At 50.4% G+C, this 17181-nt stretch overlaps 2 protein-coding genes across 3 annotated transcripts in view; one reads left to right on the forward strand and one right to left on the reverse strand.

Moving 5' to 3' along the window:
* The first annotated feature begins 429 nt into the window (after positions 1-429).
* On the forward strand, positions 430-5421 carry Pebp1 (phosphatidylethanolamine binding protein 1). Its single transcript, XM_087903772.1, has 4 exons — positions 430-623; positions 1962-2075; positions 2429-2525; positions 4589-5421. Exons 1-4 carry the CDS (start codon positions 489-491, stop codon positions 4804-4806), a joined length of 564 nt encoding a protein of 187 aa, XP_087759898.1. The 5' UTR covers positions 430-488; the 3' UTR covers positions 4807-5421.
* Positions 5422-12667: 7246 nt separating this feature from the next.
* Positions 12668-17181, reverse strand: part of Taok3 (TAO kinase 3) — a 185072-nt gene continuing 180558 nt past the window's right edge. For both annotated transcript variants that reach the window (XM_048422844.3, XM_048422837.3), the window contains 2 exons: positions 15574-15756; positions 12668-14112 (listed from right to left, as the gene is read on the reverse strand). In XM_048422844.3, the coding sequence (XP_048278801.1) occupies positions 13951-14112; positions 15574-15756 (345 nt within the window). In that variant the 3' untranslated portion in view covers positions 12668-13950. The remainder of the gene's footprint in view (positions 14113-15573; positions 15757-17181) is intronic.

A 17181-nucleotide genomic window follows, 5' to 3' on the forward strand; every position in this document is an offset into this window, starting at 1 on the left:
GAGGTCACCATCTGTGCTGCGTGCAGAACTTTCAGTCTGGCTGCTTTGGGGGTCATCCACATTCTGCAGACAAGTCCATCACAGTCATTGATTTCCCCGGGGCTGAACTTTGGTGGCATTTAAAAAGCTTTTAAAACAACAACAAAAGATAATGCAGGGAAGAAATCGCGCTCGTTTTAAGAAATTCAAGGAAAAAAACAAGGCCTTATCACTGGAAATTGCGAAATGGGGCTAAAAGTCCTTCAAATGAAAGGAGAAGCCGCAAAAACAATTTAAACCGGAGCGTTGAACGCACAACCCAGCAGGCGCCGGAGGGGGAGGGTTCGCAATTACCTGGGTCCTTGGACCGTCCAATTTCGGATCAGCCAATCAGAGGGCGAAAGGCGTGGCCTGGCTTGCGATTGGTCCAGTGGGAGGCTAATTGCGCAAGCGCCCTGGGTTCGCGGCACTCGGGACTCAGCGCGTGAGTCCTCGTCCTCGTTGTCGCCATGCCCGCCGACATCAGCCAGTGGTCCGGGCCGCTGAGCCTGCAGGAGGTGGACGAGCGTCCCCAGCACGCGCTGCGGGTCGCCTACGCCGGGGTGGAGGTGGACGAGCTGGGCAAAGTGCTGACGCCCACCCAGGTACGCGCAGGCCTGGGGAGGGGGAGGCCCGGGAGCAGCAGGACGGAGCAGGCCTCGCACCCGGGGCCTCCGGGCTCAACCTCTGCAGCCCCAACTATGCGACAGGAGTCCCGCCCGATAGCCGGAGGCGCCTTATGTAACCTTTGTTAACGGTCCAGAACTTGCAACCACCCCAGCGAGCGGCCTGCACTGTGCAGGGCTCCAGGGCCAGAGCCTTCTTCCCATTGCCTGTTTTGCTGTTGGGGGTGGAGGTGAGATGCTGAAGCCAGCGGGGGCTCCAAGCTCAGAGAAAGTAGGTTTAACTTTTCTCTTTGTGTATTTAGAGCCCAGGGTTCGGGATGGTGACTTGGAAGTTTCCTTTGGGAGACCTGGCCGGTTTCCATCGTCCCAAACTTTGTATGTGTCCTTGGGAGCTGTCATTTTCTGAGCTCTTGAATTTGTTCATTGAAGGCAGATTACACATCAGTTGGCCACTGTATTTAAAGACATGGTGGCTCAGGACCCCAATAACGTAGAGGAGGACCTAGTGCCACGGTTAATAACGTGGGGATAGTGTTGCTAAGGCTGGTGTGTTCATGTGTGCATGTGCGCGAGAGAGAGAGAGAGAGAGAGAGAGAGAGAGGGAGAGAGAGGGAGAGAGGACCTCACTTGAGAGAAAGAGGGGTAGGATCTCACTTGTGTAGCTCTGGCTGGCCCGGAATGAAACTCACTAGGTGACCAAGCTGTCCTTGCACTTCCAGAGATCCGACTGATTCTGCCTCCCAGGTGCTGGGCATTAAAGGCGTATGCCACATCAGTTTTTTTTTTTTCCTGGCTTTTAAAGATATGTTTTATTTTTACTTATGTATATGTGAGTGAGAGCAGGGAGTTGAGGCCGGAAGAGGCATCAGGTCCCCTGAAGCTGGAGTTGCCGGCAGTGAAGGACCATCCTCCCCCACCCTCCACGGGTGCTGGGAGTGTCCTTTGCAAGAGTTCTAAATGACTGAACTGTCTCTTCCAGCCCCAAGGTCCAGGCTTTTTAGTCGAGGTCACACTCAGGAACTCTGTTAATCTGTTGTTGCACCCCTGCCCCCACATGGGTGCTGGGAATGTCTGTCCATTGCAAGAGTTCTTGATGGTTGAGCTGCCTCTCCAGCCCCAAGATTCAGGCTTTTAGTAGAGGCCATACTTGGGAACGTCCAATAGGTTAAAATACATCTATTTTAATATGTATCCTTAGTAAAAGAAGTCAATAAAAAAACTAGTCCTCATGGTTTACCTTTTAGGGGTATAAGCCTGCAAATACTGAGTTTGAGAGCATTTTTGAATTTTTAACCTCAAACCGGTTCCTTCCTACAGGTTCAGAATAGGCCCAGCAGCATTTCGTGGGATGGCCTTGACCCAGGGAAACTCTACACCCTGGTCCTCACCGACCCGGATGCTCCCAGCAGGAAGGACCCCAAATTCAGGCAAGTTGAGGAAAAGATGGTGAGAGGCAGTCATCCAGATGTGACGTGTTTGGCAGAAGTCCCTTGTTAGACAGGAACACACAGACCTGCTGGGGTTACAGTTTTGTAACTGTACAAACTGTACAACTGGGGGTACAGTTTGTACCCTGTACAAACTACAGGGTTTGTATTGCTGGTTAGGAAGCCACCTGAGCCAGATCGCCAGCTCCATAGGTGGGGTTCTCCTGGCGTCCAGCTCTCTCACTCGTGTATTCTTCCCGGCTGTACCACCTGCCTTCGCAGCTCAGCGTGGAGCAGGTGCTTGGTGCACACCTGTCACCTGGCGCTCAGAGTCCCCCATTCTCTCTCCCCAGGGAGTGGCACCATTTTCTGGTGGTCAACATGAAGGGCAATGACATCAGCAGCGGCAAGGTCCTGTCCGATTACGTGGGCTCTGGGCCTCCCAGTGGCACAGGTCAGTCAAGGCTGCTTCGGGGGAAGGGTGTGAGAGGAGACTGTGGGTGTTGGGGCAGTGGCCGGGGGTGGTGGGACTCTGGGGCTGCTGGCTGCTGCTGGCTGCTGCTGGCCCAGTTTATTTCCAAGCCTCCCCCTTGGGGAGACACAGGTCTGCTTGCTTTCCCCTTTGGGCCAGTCCTTTCCAGTCTGTCTCCAGTCTGTGGGCTTGTGGGGTTCTGATTGGGGTGCCCCCTGTGGAACCACTCTTGGACTCCTAGAGAGCTGCATCAGTGTGCGATTTTTGGCGGTCCTGAAAAACCACAGCCAGGGCCCTCCAACACTTTAGGCAGGCTCTCTGTCACTGGGCTGTCAGATGCCTCCAGCAGGCAGGGGCACAGAAAGCAGGCCGTGCTGTGGAAGCTCGGAGTGGGGTTCTGGGGACCGGATGTGGGGCAAACAAAGTTGAGCCCCTTTGGTCTCTGTCTAAGCTCTGCTTTGTCTGATCTTGGGAGTTTCTGATTCTATAAACAGGAAGTGATCACTGTTTTCACATAAATGCCCAAAGACTTCCTTATAACTCTCCCTTTCTTCCCCAAATGTGGTTGGGTACCTTGAAAAGGCTTGGAAGACTGTAGTGAGCCTCATCGATGACACCCATGCACACATGTGCATGCACACTGTAGTGACTCACATCAGACACACACTTGTTTTGTGTTTACACGGACAGTGTGAGTCGGTGAGATTCAGCTCTGACACTGAAATTCCCTAACTCGCACAAACACCCCTGGAGCTGGTGGGAGACACGGTTGCTGCCCGTCGCCTGTTACACGGTGTTCCCATTCGCTGGAACGAGGCCACGGTGATGATGGCTGATGCGTGGCAGAATGCGAGTGTTTGTGCATTGTTCTGCCCTCCACTGACTGGAATACTGAGTACCCAGGAAGGACAAGGACCACTGCTCATGGCTCACAGTGTGGCCGCTGGCCCAGCAGCTTCCAGGCGGCTTAAAGGCCCCCCACGTGTTCCTAACAGGGGAGTAAAGAAGCAGATTTCCTAGGGACTCTTCAGGTTCTCCAGGGCACCAACAAGAGCAGGTGATTTAATTATAGACGGGAGACGCTGGGGAGCAGAGCGAGTCTCTCGGGTCAGAGCTGTGCTCTGTTTTGAAGACTAGACACCCCAGCAGCTCTGGGAGATGGGGGAGGGTTTGAAGTTTAGCTTGCAGAATAAACTGCTGGATCGTGAAGTTTCGGGCAGTGGAATTGAGGCACACACATCCGGACACTCCAGGAAGATGAGCGCTCTTCCCGTCACCCCAAAGATCAGAGGTGGCTTTGTTTGAGCCCCGTGGCGTCCCTAGGGCTCAGCATTTTCTGCCATCCGCCTCCATGAGTTGTTTTGGTCACCACGCTTCGCATGGGCAGAGCATGCGGGACAAGTGGCCTTGATGTGAGAGTCATTTTGTTTCTGGTTTCCAGTTCATTTCCTTTCGTTAATTAGTATTCCCCGTGCCCGCGTGCCTCGGCCTTCCTCTTGCCGAGCACTTGGGCTGTGGCCATGATGTGGGTGCTGTGAGTAGAGCCTCTGTGTGCCTTCTGGCTGTTCTTGGCAGGGGCCCATCACTCTTAGGTCGACATCCCAGGTCTAAGAGTTGCCTGGAGTTCTCCGAAATGGATGTTCTACACTCTGATCAGCTTGTGCAAAGTTTTTGTGAGTCTGTGAAGTCCTTGGAGACCCTGGCAGGTCTCTGCTTTTGTGGCAGGTGGCGTACTGTGGCGTTCTTTGTCCAGCACTCTGGATGGTGGCCACTTCTGTTGTTACCATACTCATACACATAAATAGCTTTTCAAACAGTGGTGAAAACATAGTTTCCTGCAGCCCATGCTAGCCTTGAACTTTCGGAGTACTTGGGGGTGGCCCTGAACTCAGGTCCTGATCAAGTGACCACTGCCCCACTCTGTTTATGTTACGCTGTGTAGAGAACCAAGCTGGGGATGTGTGTATGTTAGGCAAGAGGATTCCCAACTGCGGTGCCTCCCCACCCCAAACTGACTCTCTGGGTGATGCTTGCCTCTCCTGCAGGCCTGCACCGCTATGTCTGGCTGGTGTATGAACAAGACAAGCCACTGAACTGTGACGAACCCATCCTCAGCAACAGGTCAGGAGATCATCGCGGCAAGTTCAAGGTGGCGGCCTTCCGCAAGAAGTATCACCTGGGAGCCCCGGTGGCGGGCACATGTTACCAGGCGGAGTGGGACGACTATGTGCCCAAGCTGTATGAGCAGCTCTCTGGGAAATAGAGGAGCCGCGGAGGCCAGCGGTCCTGGGGACCCCCACAGTGTTGTCAAGTTGTGCAAAGCATGCTCCTTCTCCTCCTTCCTTCCCACCCCCTCGCAGGGAGTCCCGAGCTGTGCTAGGGTAGAGGTGTAGGGTGACTTCCCGCTGCCCATCCTTAGGATTCTAATAACCGTATCCAGGTTTCTGTTTGCTCGAGTTTAGTCTCCATCTAGGAGGTGTTTGATGTTCTGATGGAGTCCTTGTATTGTTAATTTAAGATTTGCAACCCTGAAAAGTAAAGACACTCTGCTCCATGTGAGGGTGAGGGCTAGTGTTGTTCTGTACGTGGTTTGACAAGGACCCGCCCAGAACCAGGCGTGGTGGCATCTTCTGAGATGTGTTTTTAGAGTTCTGTCCCCAGCTGAGGCAACACAAGGCTTCCATCTCAGCTGGGGCAGGCGGCTGCACAGGTGCTGGTGTCCTGTAGCTCTGAAGAACGGGGCTACCGTGCTGAGACGAGGCCCCGGAGAGTGGGCTAAGCTTTGCTTCTCAGTAGTGTGAGCAAAAGTCCCTGGAGTTCCTAGGTGTGTTAATCTTGTCTGTACATCATCAAATAAAAATTAAGGCATTGGATTCAGGCATCCGGGTATTTTCTTCAGTGTGTCTGGGTTTCATGCATGGGTGGAGTTGAAGCACTCTGAGGCAAGCAGCAGTGCCATCTGGCCACGGGGAGTTTCTGCCACCCCTCTCTCACAGTGGTCAGTGGGAGCAGTGCTTACGGAGGAGGAAGAGTCAGAAGTGGTGGTGGTGCACGCCTTTCGTCCCAGCACTTGGGAGGCAAAGGCGGGGAGAGCTCTGTGAGTTCTAGGCCAGCCTGGTCTCCATAATGAGATCTTCTCTCAACAACAAAAAACCAAACTCCCAGGCTTCAGGCTGGCCTGGGAATGGTGGATCAGACCTGTATCCCCAGTATGTGGGAGGCTGAGCAGGCAAAGGCTAACCCCAGGACCCAGAGGTGGAAGGAGAAAACCGACCACAGCCAGTTGCAATCTTCCATCGATACATGCACGTTGGCACTGCGGACACTCAAACACAAATATATATAATTTTAAAATGTATCGAAAGAGAGAAATCAGCTGGCTTTGCTTCAGGCCTAGAAGCACCTTTGCTTTGGACAAGTTCTTCAAGGTCGAATCCCCTTACTGCTTTTGTACTCTTGCGACAGACTTGATCAGCAAGAGGTTTGTTTTGGCTTTCCCTTGGGTCTGTCACAGCAGGAGAAGCATAGCCAGGTGGCTTGGGCTGAGGTAGTGGCACTGTCTGATAAAGGGGTTCACATTCTAGCAGAGCCAAGAGCATGAGGTGGAACCAGCTGGGCTGGAACTCTCACTTCCTGCAGCCAGAAACCAGCTCTGAAAAGTTCACAGCCTTCCAGAACAGCTCTCCTATCTGTGCAAAGAATCGTGGGAGAGCCTGGTCAAATTCAGAACAGCCCATTGCTTCCTTAGGCGCCCGGGATGTGACCTGGGGCCCCTCTGCACTACCCACATTTTCCACCAGCCTTCCCCTTCGCTGTGGTAAAAGGCTGAGTCAGTGTTGCGGGAACATTCCCCTCCTCCCCCATGGGTCATGCACAGAGGGGTCAGAGGGCCAGGCGGAGGAGACTCCCAGCTCCTGCCCAGTGTCAGGTTCCTGTCACTGTGATTTGGGCTCATGGGGAAGGGTCTGAGGTTAGACCCCTTACTATTCTTGTATGGTGAGAAAGCCTTGTAGCATACCTCAGGCTGGCCTTGAACTCACAATCCTGCCTGTCTGGAACTACAGGCTTAGCTCACCTCCTAGTACTTCTTTGACACATGTTGAGACCATGACCTGATGGCTTCTGGGTGGGATAAGATTGGTAGATTTTTGTGGAAAATGTATTTTTAAAGTTAGTAAAAGTTATAAAAATGAATGATGGAATGCTCAAGAGATGGCTCAGAGGTTAGGAGCACCTACTGCTTTTCTAGAGGTCCTGAGTTCAACTCCCAGTAACCACAATGTGGCTCACAGCCATCTGTAATGAGAACTGGTGCCCTCTTCTGACCTGCAGCGCACATACAGACAGAACATTATACATAATTAATCTTAAAAAAAAATGAATGATAGGGTTGGGGCGGAGCTCAGTGGTAGAATAGACGTGCACTTTGAATGTACGTGTGTACACCCCCTGGTTTGATCCCAGCACTGAAAAACACAGTACACACACAAGTGTACTCCCAACAGAGTCCAACAGTGTGGAAAGAAAGTGCCTTCCATCTCAACCAGGGTGTCTTGCTGGCAGTCCCTGGCGTAGGCTCTCTTCCAGAAGAAACAAAACATACCTTATCTTTCTATCCTTAGTCTTGGCATGTACACTGGTAAACACTGTTAGGTACTTACTTAACAAAATTGTTTTGTTGTTTTGTTTTTGAGACAGGCTTTCTGTCACAGCCCTGGCTGTCCTGAAACTTGCTCTGTAGACCACGATTGCCTTGATTTCACCGAGATCTGCCTGCCTGTGCTTCCTGAGTGCTGGGATTAAAGGTGTGTGCCACCAGGCCCTGTTCAAAATTTTTTTAAAAAATATTTTCATTCTGTGTGTGTGTGTGTGTGTGTGAGTGTGTGTGTGTGTGTGTGTGTGCAGGTGCCTGTGGAGTCCAGAAGAGGGCGTCAGGTCCTGGAGCTGGAGTTGCAGGTGGTTGTAACCTACCTAATCTGGGTGTTGGGAACTGGACTCGGGTCCTATGCAAGAGCAGCATGCATTCCTAACCACTGAGCCTTCTCTCCAGCCTTTTCTTTAAAATAATAAAAAATTATTTTATTCGTCCATTTGTCCATCTACCATCTCCTGTGGGTGTACACACGTGCACATGCACACACACACACACACACACACACGTATACTACAGCACATGAAGATCAGAGTACAATTTGTGGGAGGTGATTCTTCCTACTCTGTGGGTCCTGGGATCAAAACTCAGATCGTCAGGTTTGGTGGCAAGTACCTTTATCTGCTAAGCCATCTCACCGACCCCAGGCACATATTTTCCCAAACACTAATTTATGCAGTGGTTCTCCAGGTGTGTAGCTCACATTGTGACCAGATACTTCACTTTACAGATGTTCACACCTCTGTAGGATTTTGTTTGTCTGGTTTCATTTATTCCTTTTCCTTTGCTGTTGTAAATAGCGCTTTGGCAAACGCCTTTCATACGTGTAGGGAGTACTTTGGCAAGTTAATTTTGGGGGGGGATTCCTAATATTGAACAATTGTTTCCACAGACCTGCATCCTTGCAGTTCTGATATATACAGAATGCCCTCCAGGAAGACAGCAGTGGTGTGTGAGTTCCTTCTCCACATTCGGGACAGTTTTACTGAACTTCAAACATTTTGACTTGGTATTTACGTGTATTTAAAATCATGTACTAGTTTTTCCTTTTACGTGATTTTTCATGTGATTTTTTTTTTTTTTAATCACCAATTGCAAGATGCTTTGTTCTTTAAAAAGAGGTAACCAGGGCGAGGTCGCGCTCTGCTTCCTTGTCTAAACAAGTGTGGACGGGGGCCAGCAATATGGCTTAGTAGGTAAAGTCACCACCACCAAATCTGACTCGGAGGGCACCCACACTGTGGAAGGAAAGAACTGAGTCTCCACGGTTGTCCTCTGATCCCCATGTGTGGTCTGTGGCACACGTGGGCATGCAACATACACAAAATAAGAAACGCAACAAATGGGAGTGGGTCAAGAGCCCTGGCTGCTCTTCCAGAGGTCCTGGGTTCAGTTCCCAGCAACCACAGGGCAGCTCACAATCCGATACATGCAGGCAAGCACCTGTATACATAAAAAAAAAATCTTTAAAAAATGTAATAAATGATTAATCTGGACCTGATGGACATGCACGAACAAAGTCCAGAGGTTCAGGACAGTTCCCTGATTGCAGCCGTCCCAAAGAGTGTATAAGGGCTTGGAATGACACAGAGTACTAGTGACAGCAGTTTGGGGGTGCAGTCCACCATGGTCGGGGGGGGGGGAGGCAATGGCAGCAGGAGTTTGAAGCAGTTGTTTCGTGACCTCTGCCGGCAGGAAGCTGAGAGAGATGAACGCTGGTGCTCGGCTCACTTCCTCCCTTCTGTTCACTTCAGGACCCCAGTCCGTGGCACGTGACATCCACAATTGGTGTGGATCTTCTCCGTTAAACTAGATGATCTCTTACAGGCGTGCCCAGAGGCTTGTCTCTTCTACGGATGATTCCAGGTTTCGTGGTAATATCAGCCATCACAACAGGTGTCTCAGCGTGCAGCCCAGCTCGCAGTCCAGGATTACTTAAAATTTTATCCAGTTGGTGTGTGTGTCTGTGTGAATTTGCACATGCATGCATAACGTGTGGGTGTGCGTCACAGCATGCGTGTGGTCAGTGGACGACTTGGCGGAGTTGGTTTTCTCCTACCTGTTCAGGTATTGAACTCGTCACCAGGTTTGCGGAGCAAGCTCTTTGTTGCTGAGCCAACCATCTTGCTTGCCCACAGCCGGCCTGCCCACAGCCCAGTAGTATTTCTAAGGGTGGAATCTAGGACGTGCCTATCACTCTGACCTTATGAAGAAGGGAACATATGCCATGTCAATCAACCTGTCTGGAATTTCTTAATTCACCTCTAGGAAACAGAGGTCATCTATCGAAAGTCGGGCTAATATCTCGTCAGTGTTTAAACCCAACTGCATGCGGTTGAAGCCCGTCTGGATACCGGTGCAAAGTCAGGCAGTCTCGGTGTTGATTGGAAATTCCTGTGTGACTTACAGATAGTGCCCACAGGGTCTGGGAGGCTTTTGTAAATGGATTCCTGCAAGCCTCTTGACTCCTGCTCTCACTCACTCAGCTCCTACCTCGAGAGAGTGTCTCATAATTCCTTGAATTTGCCAGGCACTCCCAGATCTGGCCCTTCACACACTCATTTTTCTGCTCTCTCTGCTGACACTGATGACCCTTACAGTAACTGAGTGGGCTAGGTATTCCCAAGGCGCTGTGGCTGTGCTTCCATTGCCAGTTCAAAATGTGTGCGCTTATAGGTTTCTTTCCTTCCTCCCTTCTTTCCTTCCTTCCTCTTTCTTTCTTTCTTTCTTTCTTTCTTTCTTTCTTTCTTTCTTTCTTTCTTTCTTTCTCTCTCTCTCTCTCTCTCTCTCTCTCTCTCTCTTCCCTTCCCTCCCCTCCCCTCCCCTCCCCTCCCCTCCCCTCCTCTCTCCTCCCTCCCTCCCTCCCTCCCTCCCTCCCTCCCTTCCTTTCTAAGGCAGGGTGTTATATCTCTCAAGATGGCCTTAGACTCACACTTCCTATCCTTCAGCCCCGCCTCTCCGTTGCTGGGATTACAGGTGAATGCACAGCACGGCTCATGCAGCTGTGGAATCCAGGGTCTGCGCATGACATCTTTAGCCTCTGTATGCAGAGTTTTTTTTTTTTTAATTGGTTTTTAAAAAGGTTATTTAAAAATATGTCTATGTATGGGTCTGTTTCTGTGTGCTGGTATATGCATGTAAGTGCAGTGCCTATGGCAGGAGGGTATTGGGTTCTCTGGAGCTGTGTGTGTTATATGTATATATGTATGTATGTATGTATGTATGTATTTAAATTTCATGTTTAGGAGGTAGTACCCTTCAGAAAGTCAAGGACTGCAAATGTGACCTGTGGAGGCATGGCTCAGTGGCAGAGTGCCTACAGAACGTATGCAAGGCCCTCGGTTTTTCCCCTAGCACGAGAGGAAAAGAAAACAAAACCAAACGCCTACCGAACAACACTAAGAAACCGAAATGCCCAGCAGCAGAGGATAGTTCATGTGTCCTGAAGTCTCCTAGATGACTGAGAAGGGATTCTTGGGTTTAGGGGCCTTGTTTATTTATTTTCTCTCTGTTTTGAGATGGAATCTAAGAGCATAGCCCAGGTTGGCTCTGGCCAGATTGGCATCTGTAGCCCAGGTTGGCTCCGGGCGGATCTGCTCCTGCCTCTTTTCCACATGGACTTCTGTGTCCATAGGATTCCTTACCAGTCACGTGTCAACAGCACTAATGTGAGTGTGTGTCACTGTGAGGCACATTGACACATCTCAGGCATCTGGGATAGGCACTCAGGAAGCAGCCTCAATAATCACAGGACAAGGCTTTTTACCAGGTATGCCTTAGCTATATGCATGACAACTCACTTTTTAAAGAATTGCTTTGGGGCCGGGCGCCTTTAATCCCAGCACTTGGGAGGCAGAGGCAGGAGGATCTCTGTGAGTTCAAGGCCATCCTGGTCTACAGAGTGAGTTCCAGGACAGGCTCCAAAGCTACAGAGAAACCCTGTCTCAAAAAACCAAAACAAAAAAAAAATTGCTTTGGGTGCTCACACGTGTATGCACATGCTATGATGCACACGTAGAGGTCAGAGTGCAGCTTACAAGAGTGGGTTGTCTTTCATCATGTGGGCTCCAGGGTTTGAACCCCTGCTATCAGGTTTGGTTGCAAGCATCTTTTACCCACTCAGCCATTTTGCCAGCCCGTAAACCTGTTACACAATCCGTTTTAAACTCAAGGGAGTTTACTACCCGCTGGGAAGGAGGGCACTGGCTCTTTGCCTCATCCTTATGTTTCTTCCAACATCAGTGTGCGGACCATAAACACTATGGTCGGCTCGGCAGCTGCTACCAGGGCTTCACGGAGGAGATAATTAGTAACTACTTGTAATTTTACACTTGTCACAGTGAGACCGACAGGTTACAGATGCTCTTGATGACTCCCTTTTAGGATCCAAGAATGGTCCTTAGGTCCTCATTCAAAAGAACAATGTTGGCAGGTGCTGGGGGCAGGGGCAAGGACAGGGGCTGGGGCTGGGACAGGGGCTGGGACAGGGGCAGGAGCTGGGGCAGGGGTTGGGGCAGGAGCTGGGACAGGAGCTGGGGCAGGGGCTGGGTCAAGGGCAGGAGCTGGGACAGGGGCTGGGGCAGGGGCTGGGGCTGGGGCAGGGGCAGGAGCTGGGGCAGGGACTGGGACAGGGGTTGGGGCTGGGGCAGGGCTTAGGGCAGGGGCTGGGGCAGGAGCTGGGACAGAGGCAGGAGCTGGGGCAGGAGCTGGGACAGAGGCAGGAGCTGGGGCAGGCTCAGTGCTCTAGTGCTGACCTAGCACACAGGAGGCTGAACTTAGTCCCCAGCCCTGCAGAACTGAAAACTGCATGTGACCTCAGCTTGGCTAAGCAGCCCAGCTTTCAGCTCATTAGGAAAATACAAAACAGGGCTGGGTGTGACGACACATGCCTGTAATCTCAGCACTCTGGGGAGGTGGTGGGGCAGAGGCAGAAGGATCTCTGTGAGTTCGAGGCCAGTCCAGTCTACATGATGAGTTCCAGAAAAACACCAAAGTGGGAAAACCAAAAAACAAACAACAACAGAAAACAGAGACAATAATAACAAGAAAGCAAAATCCCATTTCAACATGCAAGGCTTGCAGGGCTAAGGCGATAGGGGGAAGACATCCTGGATGTTCTGTCTTTACTATACAGTTACTCCAGTGAAAGGAGACAGGGAGGGACGGAGTCTGCCCTACAGTAGGACAATGTCCAGGGGGAGTGCTCCCATGCCTCCTCCTCTGCTTGCTCTTCTTTGTGGGGTCCAGTCCTCTTGCCTGTGATCCCGTGTGGCTTGTACTCCTATGGCTAGGGACCCAGTGAGCATGTCGAACAGTGCACCTCCATCTCGGTCCAGAAGAAACTGAAATTTCGGCTTCCCCTCAGCATCCTTCTGGGAGGAAGCCCTGGAGCACCGTTCCAGGAGGACTCAACCCTCAGAGTCATCCCCAGAGGCACCTAGAATGGAAATCCTGCTACAAGAACACAGCCAGGCAATGTGACGAACACTTTTATTTACAAATATAAGTAAAAGCCCTGACAGTTAACCATGCTCTCCCTTGGAACCTGAAAAATGTTTAAGTGTTTTTTTTTTTTTTAAGGTGCATGCAAAAGGAGTAAAGCCTTTTTTTCTTCATCATTTTTTATTGTAAGAAAATACACAGTTTGAAAGGATGGATAATGCAATATTTATGACCAAAGATAGGGGGCGCGGGGAGGGGAAGGAGAAATAAACGGAGATGATTGGACTGAAAAGACATTGAACTCCAGAGACTGAACTGGAAACCGTGGGGGGGTGGGCGTGGGTGGGGGGAGGAACAGGAGGAGGAAGTAAAAAAATTTTGATCAGAGAAACAGTTAAAATACAATATGAAAATAAGCAATTCCTCTCCTTAGATTCCCTCTATACACAAAATACATGATTTGCCAAAGCCCAATTTTGTGCTACTGGGATTCTGTGAGTTCCGTACGTGTATTCGCACCGTCCGCAACAGCAGAGGATGCCGGGATACAGTAGACCAGGCTGACGGCAAGGCAAACGCTCGCCGGCAGGTTCTTAAAAATCACAAGCTCTCTTCACCCCGCCCACCCACCCCGGCCCCAAAATAGTAATAATATGTTACCGCTTCATATGTACATCACAATTAGTTCCTGTAAAATGTATCAAATTTTCAATCTTTAATAAAACTTTGTTTTTTTTTAATTCCTGATGAATAAATACCAAAAAAATAAAATAAAATAAAATTATGCAGCAGCTGGTTAAGGTGTAAGGCTGCGGATTTTGTGTCTCTCTCCCCCTTGGCATGTATTTATTTATTTAGTTTTCTTTCTTTAGTTTTTCTTTTTTTGCTTTACTTTCACTGGTTGGTGACAATGAGGGATTGCTTAAAGCAACATACATCTGTGTTCCATCGCCGTTTGTTGATTGACTGACTGACCCTAATGCCACTTGCAAGGTTTTCACCAGAACCTCTGTGGGCCACACCGGTACTGGGCGTGGACGGTGGACAGTAGGGGCGGCCGGGCAGGCCAGCACTGACAGTTGATATGGGGGAGGAAAGGGCCCCTGATGGAGTAAGAAAACAGGCACTAGTCCGACACGATGTCAGGAAGAGAGAGAGAAAGAGAGAGAGAGGGAGAGAGAGAGAGAGAAAGAGAGAGAGAGTGTGAAGTGAGAGCAACGCCCGTTAAAATGGGGAATGTAGTTTTGTAAGGTCTGAATTTTTTTGTTTTCTTTTTTTCATTTTTTTTTTTGTAAATGGCAAAAAAATTTAATCTCATCTATAGTCCTCCTTAGGAAAATCTAATGTCACCAAATTCCCAAACCCCATTCTGAGGCTCTCCATGTCAAAGGTCTCCGTCTCTCGCTCTTGTCTTTCCAGGAGAATCTTGATCCTCTCACTGCGTTCCTTCTGCAGGGCGGCCAGCTCCTCTTCAATCTGCACCAGCACAGAAGAGGGCCTCAGTGCCAACGCTCGCCCCACAGCCACGAGGGACCCCCACCAGGTGTGCAAGCACACACACACACACACACACACACACACACACAAGGGAGAGGGGAACAGCCTAGACCTGAGAACCAGGAGCCCAGTAGTAAAGTGTCTTGGATTTGTCCCACTATGTCTCAAACTTGCTAGGGCTGGGAGTTGGGATAGTGTGGTACGTGGTGTGGATGGGTGGGTGTGGGTGGGTGGGTGGGGCTGGGGTAGAGGTGAGCCTGGGCTGATCTAGGTCAGCGGCCTCCCTGTGACTTTGCAGTGGCGGGACGGGGAATTTGATTGTGGAACAGTGGCTGGGAGAGCAGGTTACAGTGTTGCTGGAAGGACAGAGAAAGCAGGGGTAACAGGTTGAGCAGAGAGAGGTCACCAGCTCGAGATGCTGTGTCCCTATGCGCTCACAGCAAGCTCTTTCCTGCTGAGTCATCTCCTCAGGCCCTGAGATGCTTTGCGTGTATGTTGTACACATGTGCATTCGTGTACATGTTCACGTGGAAGCCAGAAGACAATGTCTGGGGTCACTCCTCTCAGCCCTAGGTTTGCGATGCTTCATGACACAGTCTCCACGTGATGCTCCCCACAACACTGCCTACAGCACGCCGTGATTCACCGGGGAGAACACTTGCTGTATGCAGCAATAGCTATCTTTGTTTTCACTCTTTTTAAAAAATATTTTATTTAATTATTTATGTCTATGTGTGTCTGTGTTTAAGTATTTTTTGTTGTTGTTTGTTTTTTTGATACAGGGTTTCTCTGTAGTTTTGGATCCTGTCCTGGAACTAGCTCTTGTAGACCAGGTTGGCTTCAAACTCACAGAGATCCGCCTGTCTCTGCCTCCGAGTGCTGGATTAAAGGCGTGCGCCACCACCGCCCGGCTTGTGTTAGGTATGTGCATATGAGTGCAGAGTCTGTGGAGACCAGAAGAGGGCGTCAAATACCCTGAAGCTGGAGTTACAGAGGTTGTGCGCTGCCATGTGGGTTCTGGGACCTGAACCCTGGACCTCTGGAAGAGCAACAAGTGCTCTTAACTTCTGAGCCATTTCTCCAGCACCTCATTTATTTCTTAAAAAGTCCTGTGGGTAATTCCTTTTGCTGAAAAAAATTCCAATCTTATTTGATTTTTTTTTTTTTTTTTAGGCCCCGGGCAGCCGTGTTAGCATCCCATAGTTCTTAAGTAAGTGATGTCACCCAGCTGGTTAAGATGGTGGGCTTCCTAAGCAGAACCTCAGATGGTTGAATAACCTTCCTGAACCATCATGTCCCAGGCCTGGAGATAATATCTGCCTTTCTTGAGTATCAGAAGTAAATGGACAGTCTGATTCCGGGTCACTAGCAAGGGCTCCCCACAAAACTGTGACCCTTCCCCACCGCAGCCCCACCCGTAGCTCCCCAGAAACTTCCTACCTTCTGCTCCAGATGCGCTCTGCGCAGAGACACCCTCTGCTCTAGCTTCTGCAGCTCACGCTCGTGCTGGGCCTCCGTCTGCATCTTGATTTTGCTCTGGTAGGCATTGAGCAGCTCCATCTCCTGCTGGAGCTGTAGTCTCAAGGCCTGGCACTCCGCCTCTTGCGCCTCATCCAGCCGTAACTGTGGATACAGAAGACACACACGGTCTACGTCTGTATGCGTGCAGCAGTCCGCGCGCTCCACTGGGGGCCAACTGGGAACGGTCTCCTTGCTCCGACTTAGGTGGAGGACAGAAACTCGATGGACACTGCAGTCTGGACCACAGCCAGTGGAGTCGGCCCGGGCGGCCACCCTTCCTTCAGTGCAGCCCCAGAGCCCTGGAAGGCTGCCCACGCTTGAGGTAGGTCTGTGAGCTCTGGAGGTGAACTCCTGCAGCCTGGCTCTTTCACTCCAGGGTGGCATTCTGTCAATAATTATTCAGCCTCCTTTGGCCTCATTTCTTTTTCTTTTTTAAAGGAAACGATAATTCCCATTAAGATTGGCATGAATTTTAAATGAAAGAATTCATATAGGATCCTAATCCTAAGACCCCACACATACTACAATGTCCAATAAACAGCAGCTATAACAATATTCTAGTTTTGACAAGACTGTGTCCATATTTAAACACCTTTAACTATAAAATTGTGACTCACTGAGTGCTATAGAAGTGAATTCAACAATAATTCATACAGCGTGAAGACCATGCCATCGTAGCTGTTATGGGCAAACAAATCATGCTGGCCAGGCTGTGGCTACACGTGGTATCTTCATCACTGCCAACCCAGGACCCCAGGGGTTCAAAAATCTCACTCCTTGAGAGCAGCTCATAATCTCTGGGGATGGATTTTGCTTCACAGCAATGAGATGTAGACCATGTATCCTGGCCCAGTTCCCTTTGCTCCCAGCTGTGCACCTCAACTTTACAGTTTGTACCCAGATGACTAGATCTTATGTGCAGATGGGCCAAGCCCACCTGCTTCTAGAAGAACAAGGGCCTGAGCTCAAATGGCTCCTGCGTCAGACCATGGGCGGAGCACGGGCCAGTCCTCTGTCCTAGGCCTGTGGCAACCGACAATGTACCCCAGCGTCTGCAGCGGGAAGTGACTTTGGAAATGTTCAAACTACTTGCAGACTGCCACCCTTAGTCCTGTGGAAACATGCCATAGAGTTAAGGGAAAGTATGTTTTCTGAGTCACACCCTAAGCAGTCAGTGTTAGAATCTGCTAGCCAGGACGGGCCGTTTTCTTTCCATTTCCACTGGGGGACATAGGCAGGGCTGTGTACACACATCGTCAGCCCACAGTCAGAGTAGTTTACAGACGGTGTTGAAATGTCCCGTGGCTCCCCGGGAGGAGTGCTATGAATGTTCTCCTGATCTGACAGGTTCCTTACCATAGAAGAAAACGACAGCCCACCCATTTCCTGTGCCTACACATTAGCTGCCATGAGCCCTGAATGAGTGGCCGAGACTTCAGATCGCCAGTGGGCAGTTTAGACCCTTGAAGTGTCTCCCTCCGACACAGGGTCTCACGCAGACCACACTGGAGCTGGAACCTGCTGTGC

Source organism: Myodes glareolus, chromosome 2 (assembly GCF_982192425.1).
Source record: "Myodes glareolus chromosome 2, mMyoGla1.1, whole genome shotgun sequence".
Classification (NCBI taxonomy): Eukaryota; Metazoa; Chordata; class Mammalia; order Rodentia; family Cricetidae; genus Myodes; species Myodes glareolus.

What these genes read in the sequence shown, in the direction of transcription:
- Pebp1 (XM_087903772.1), top strand. Translation starts at nt 489, where the DNA reads ATGCCCGCCGACATCAGCCAGTGGTCCGGGCCGCTGAGCCTGCAGGAG. An exon ending in AAGTGCTGACGCCCACCCAG is followed by an intron (nt 624 to 1,961) that starts GTACGCGCAGGC and finishes TCCTTCCTACAG; the next exon opens with GTTCAGAATAGGCCCAGCAG. An exon ending in TGGGCCTCCCAGTGGCACAG is followed by an intron (nt 2,526 to 4,588) that starts GTCAGTCAAGGC and finishes CCTCTCCTGCAG; the next exon opens with GCCTGCACCGCTATGTCTGG.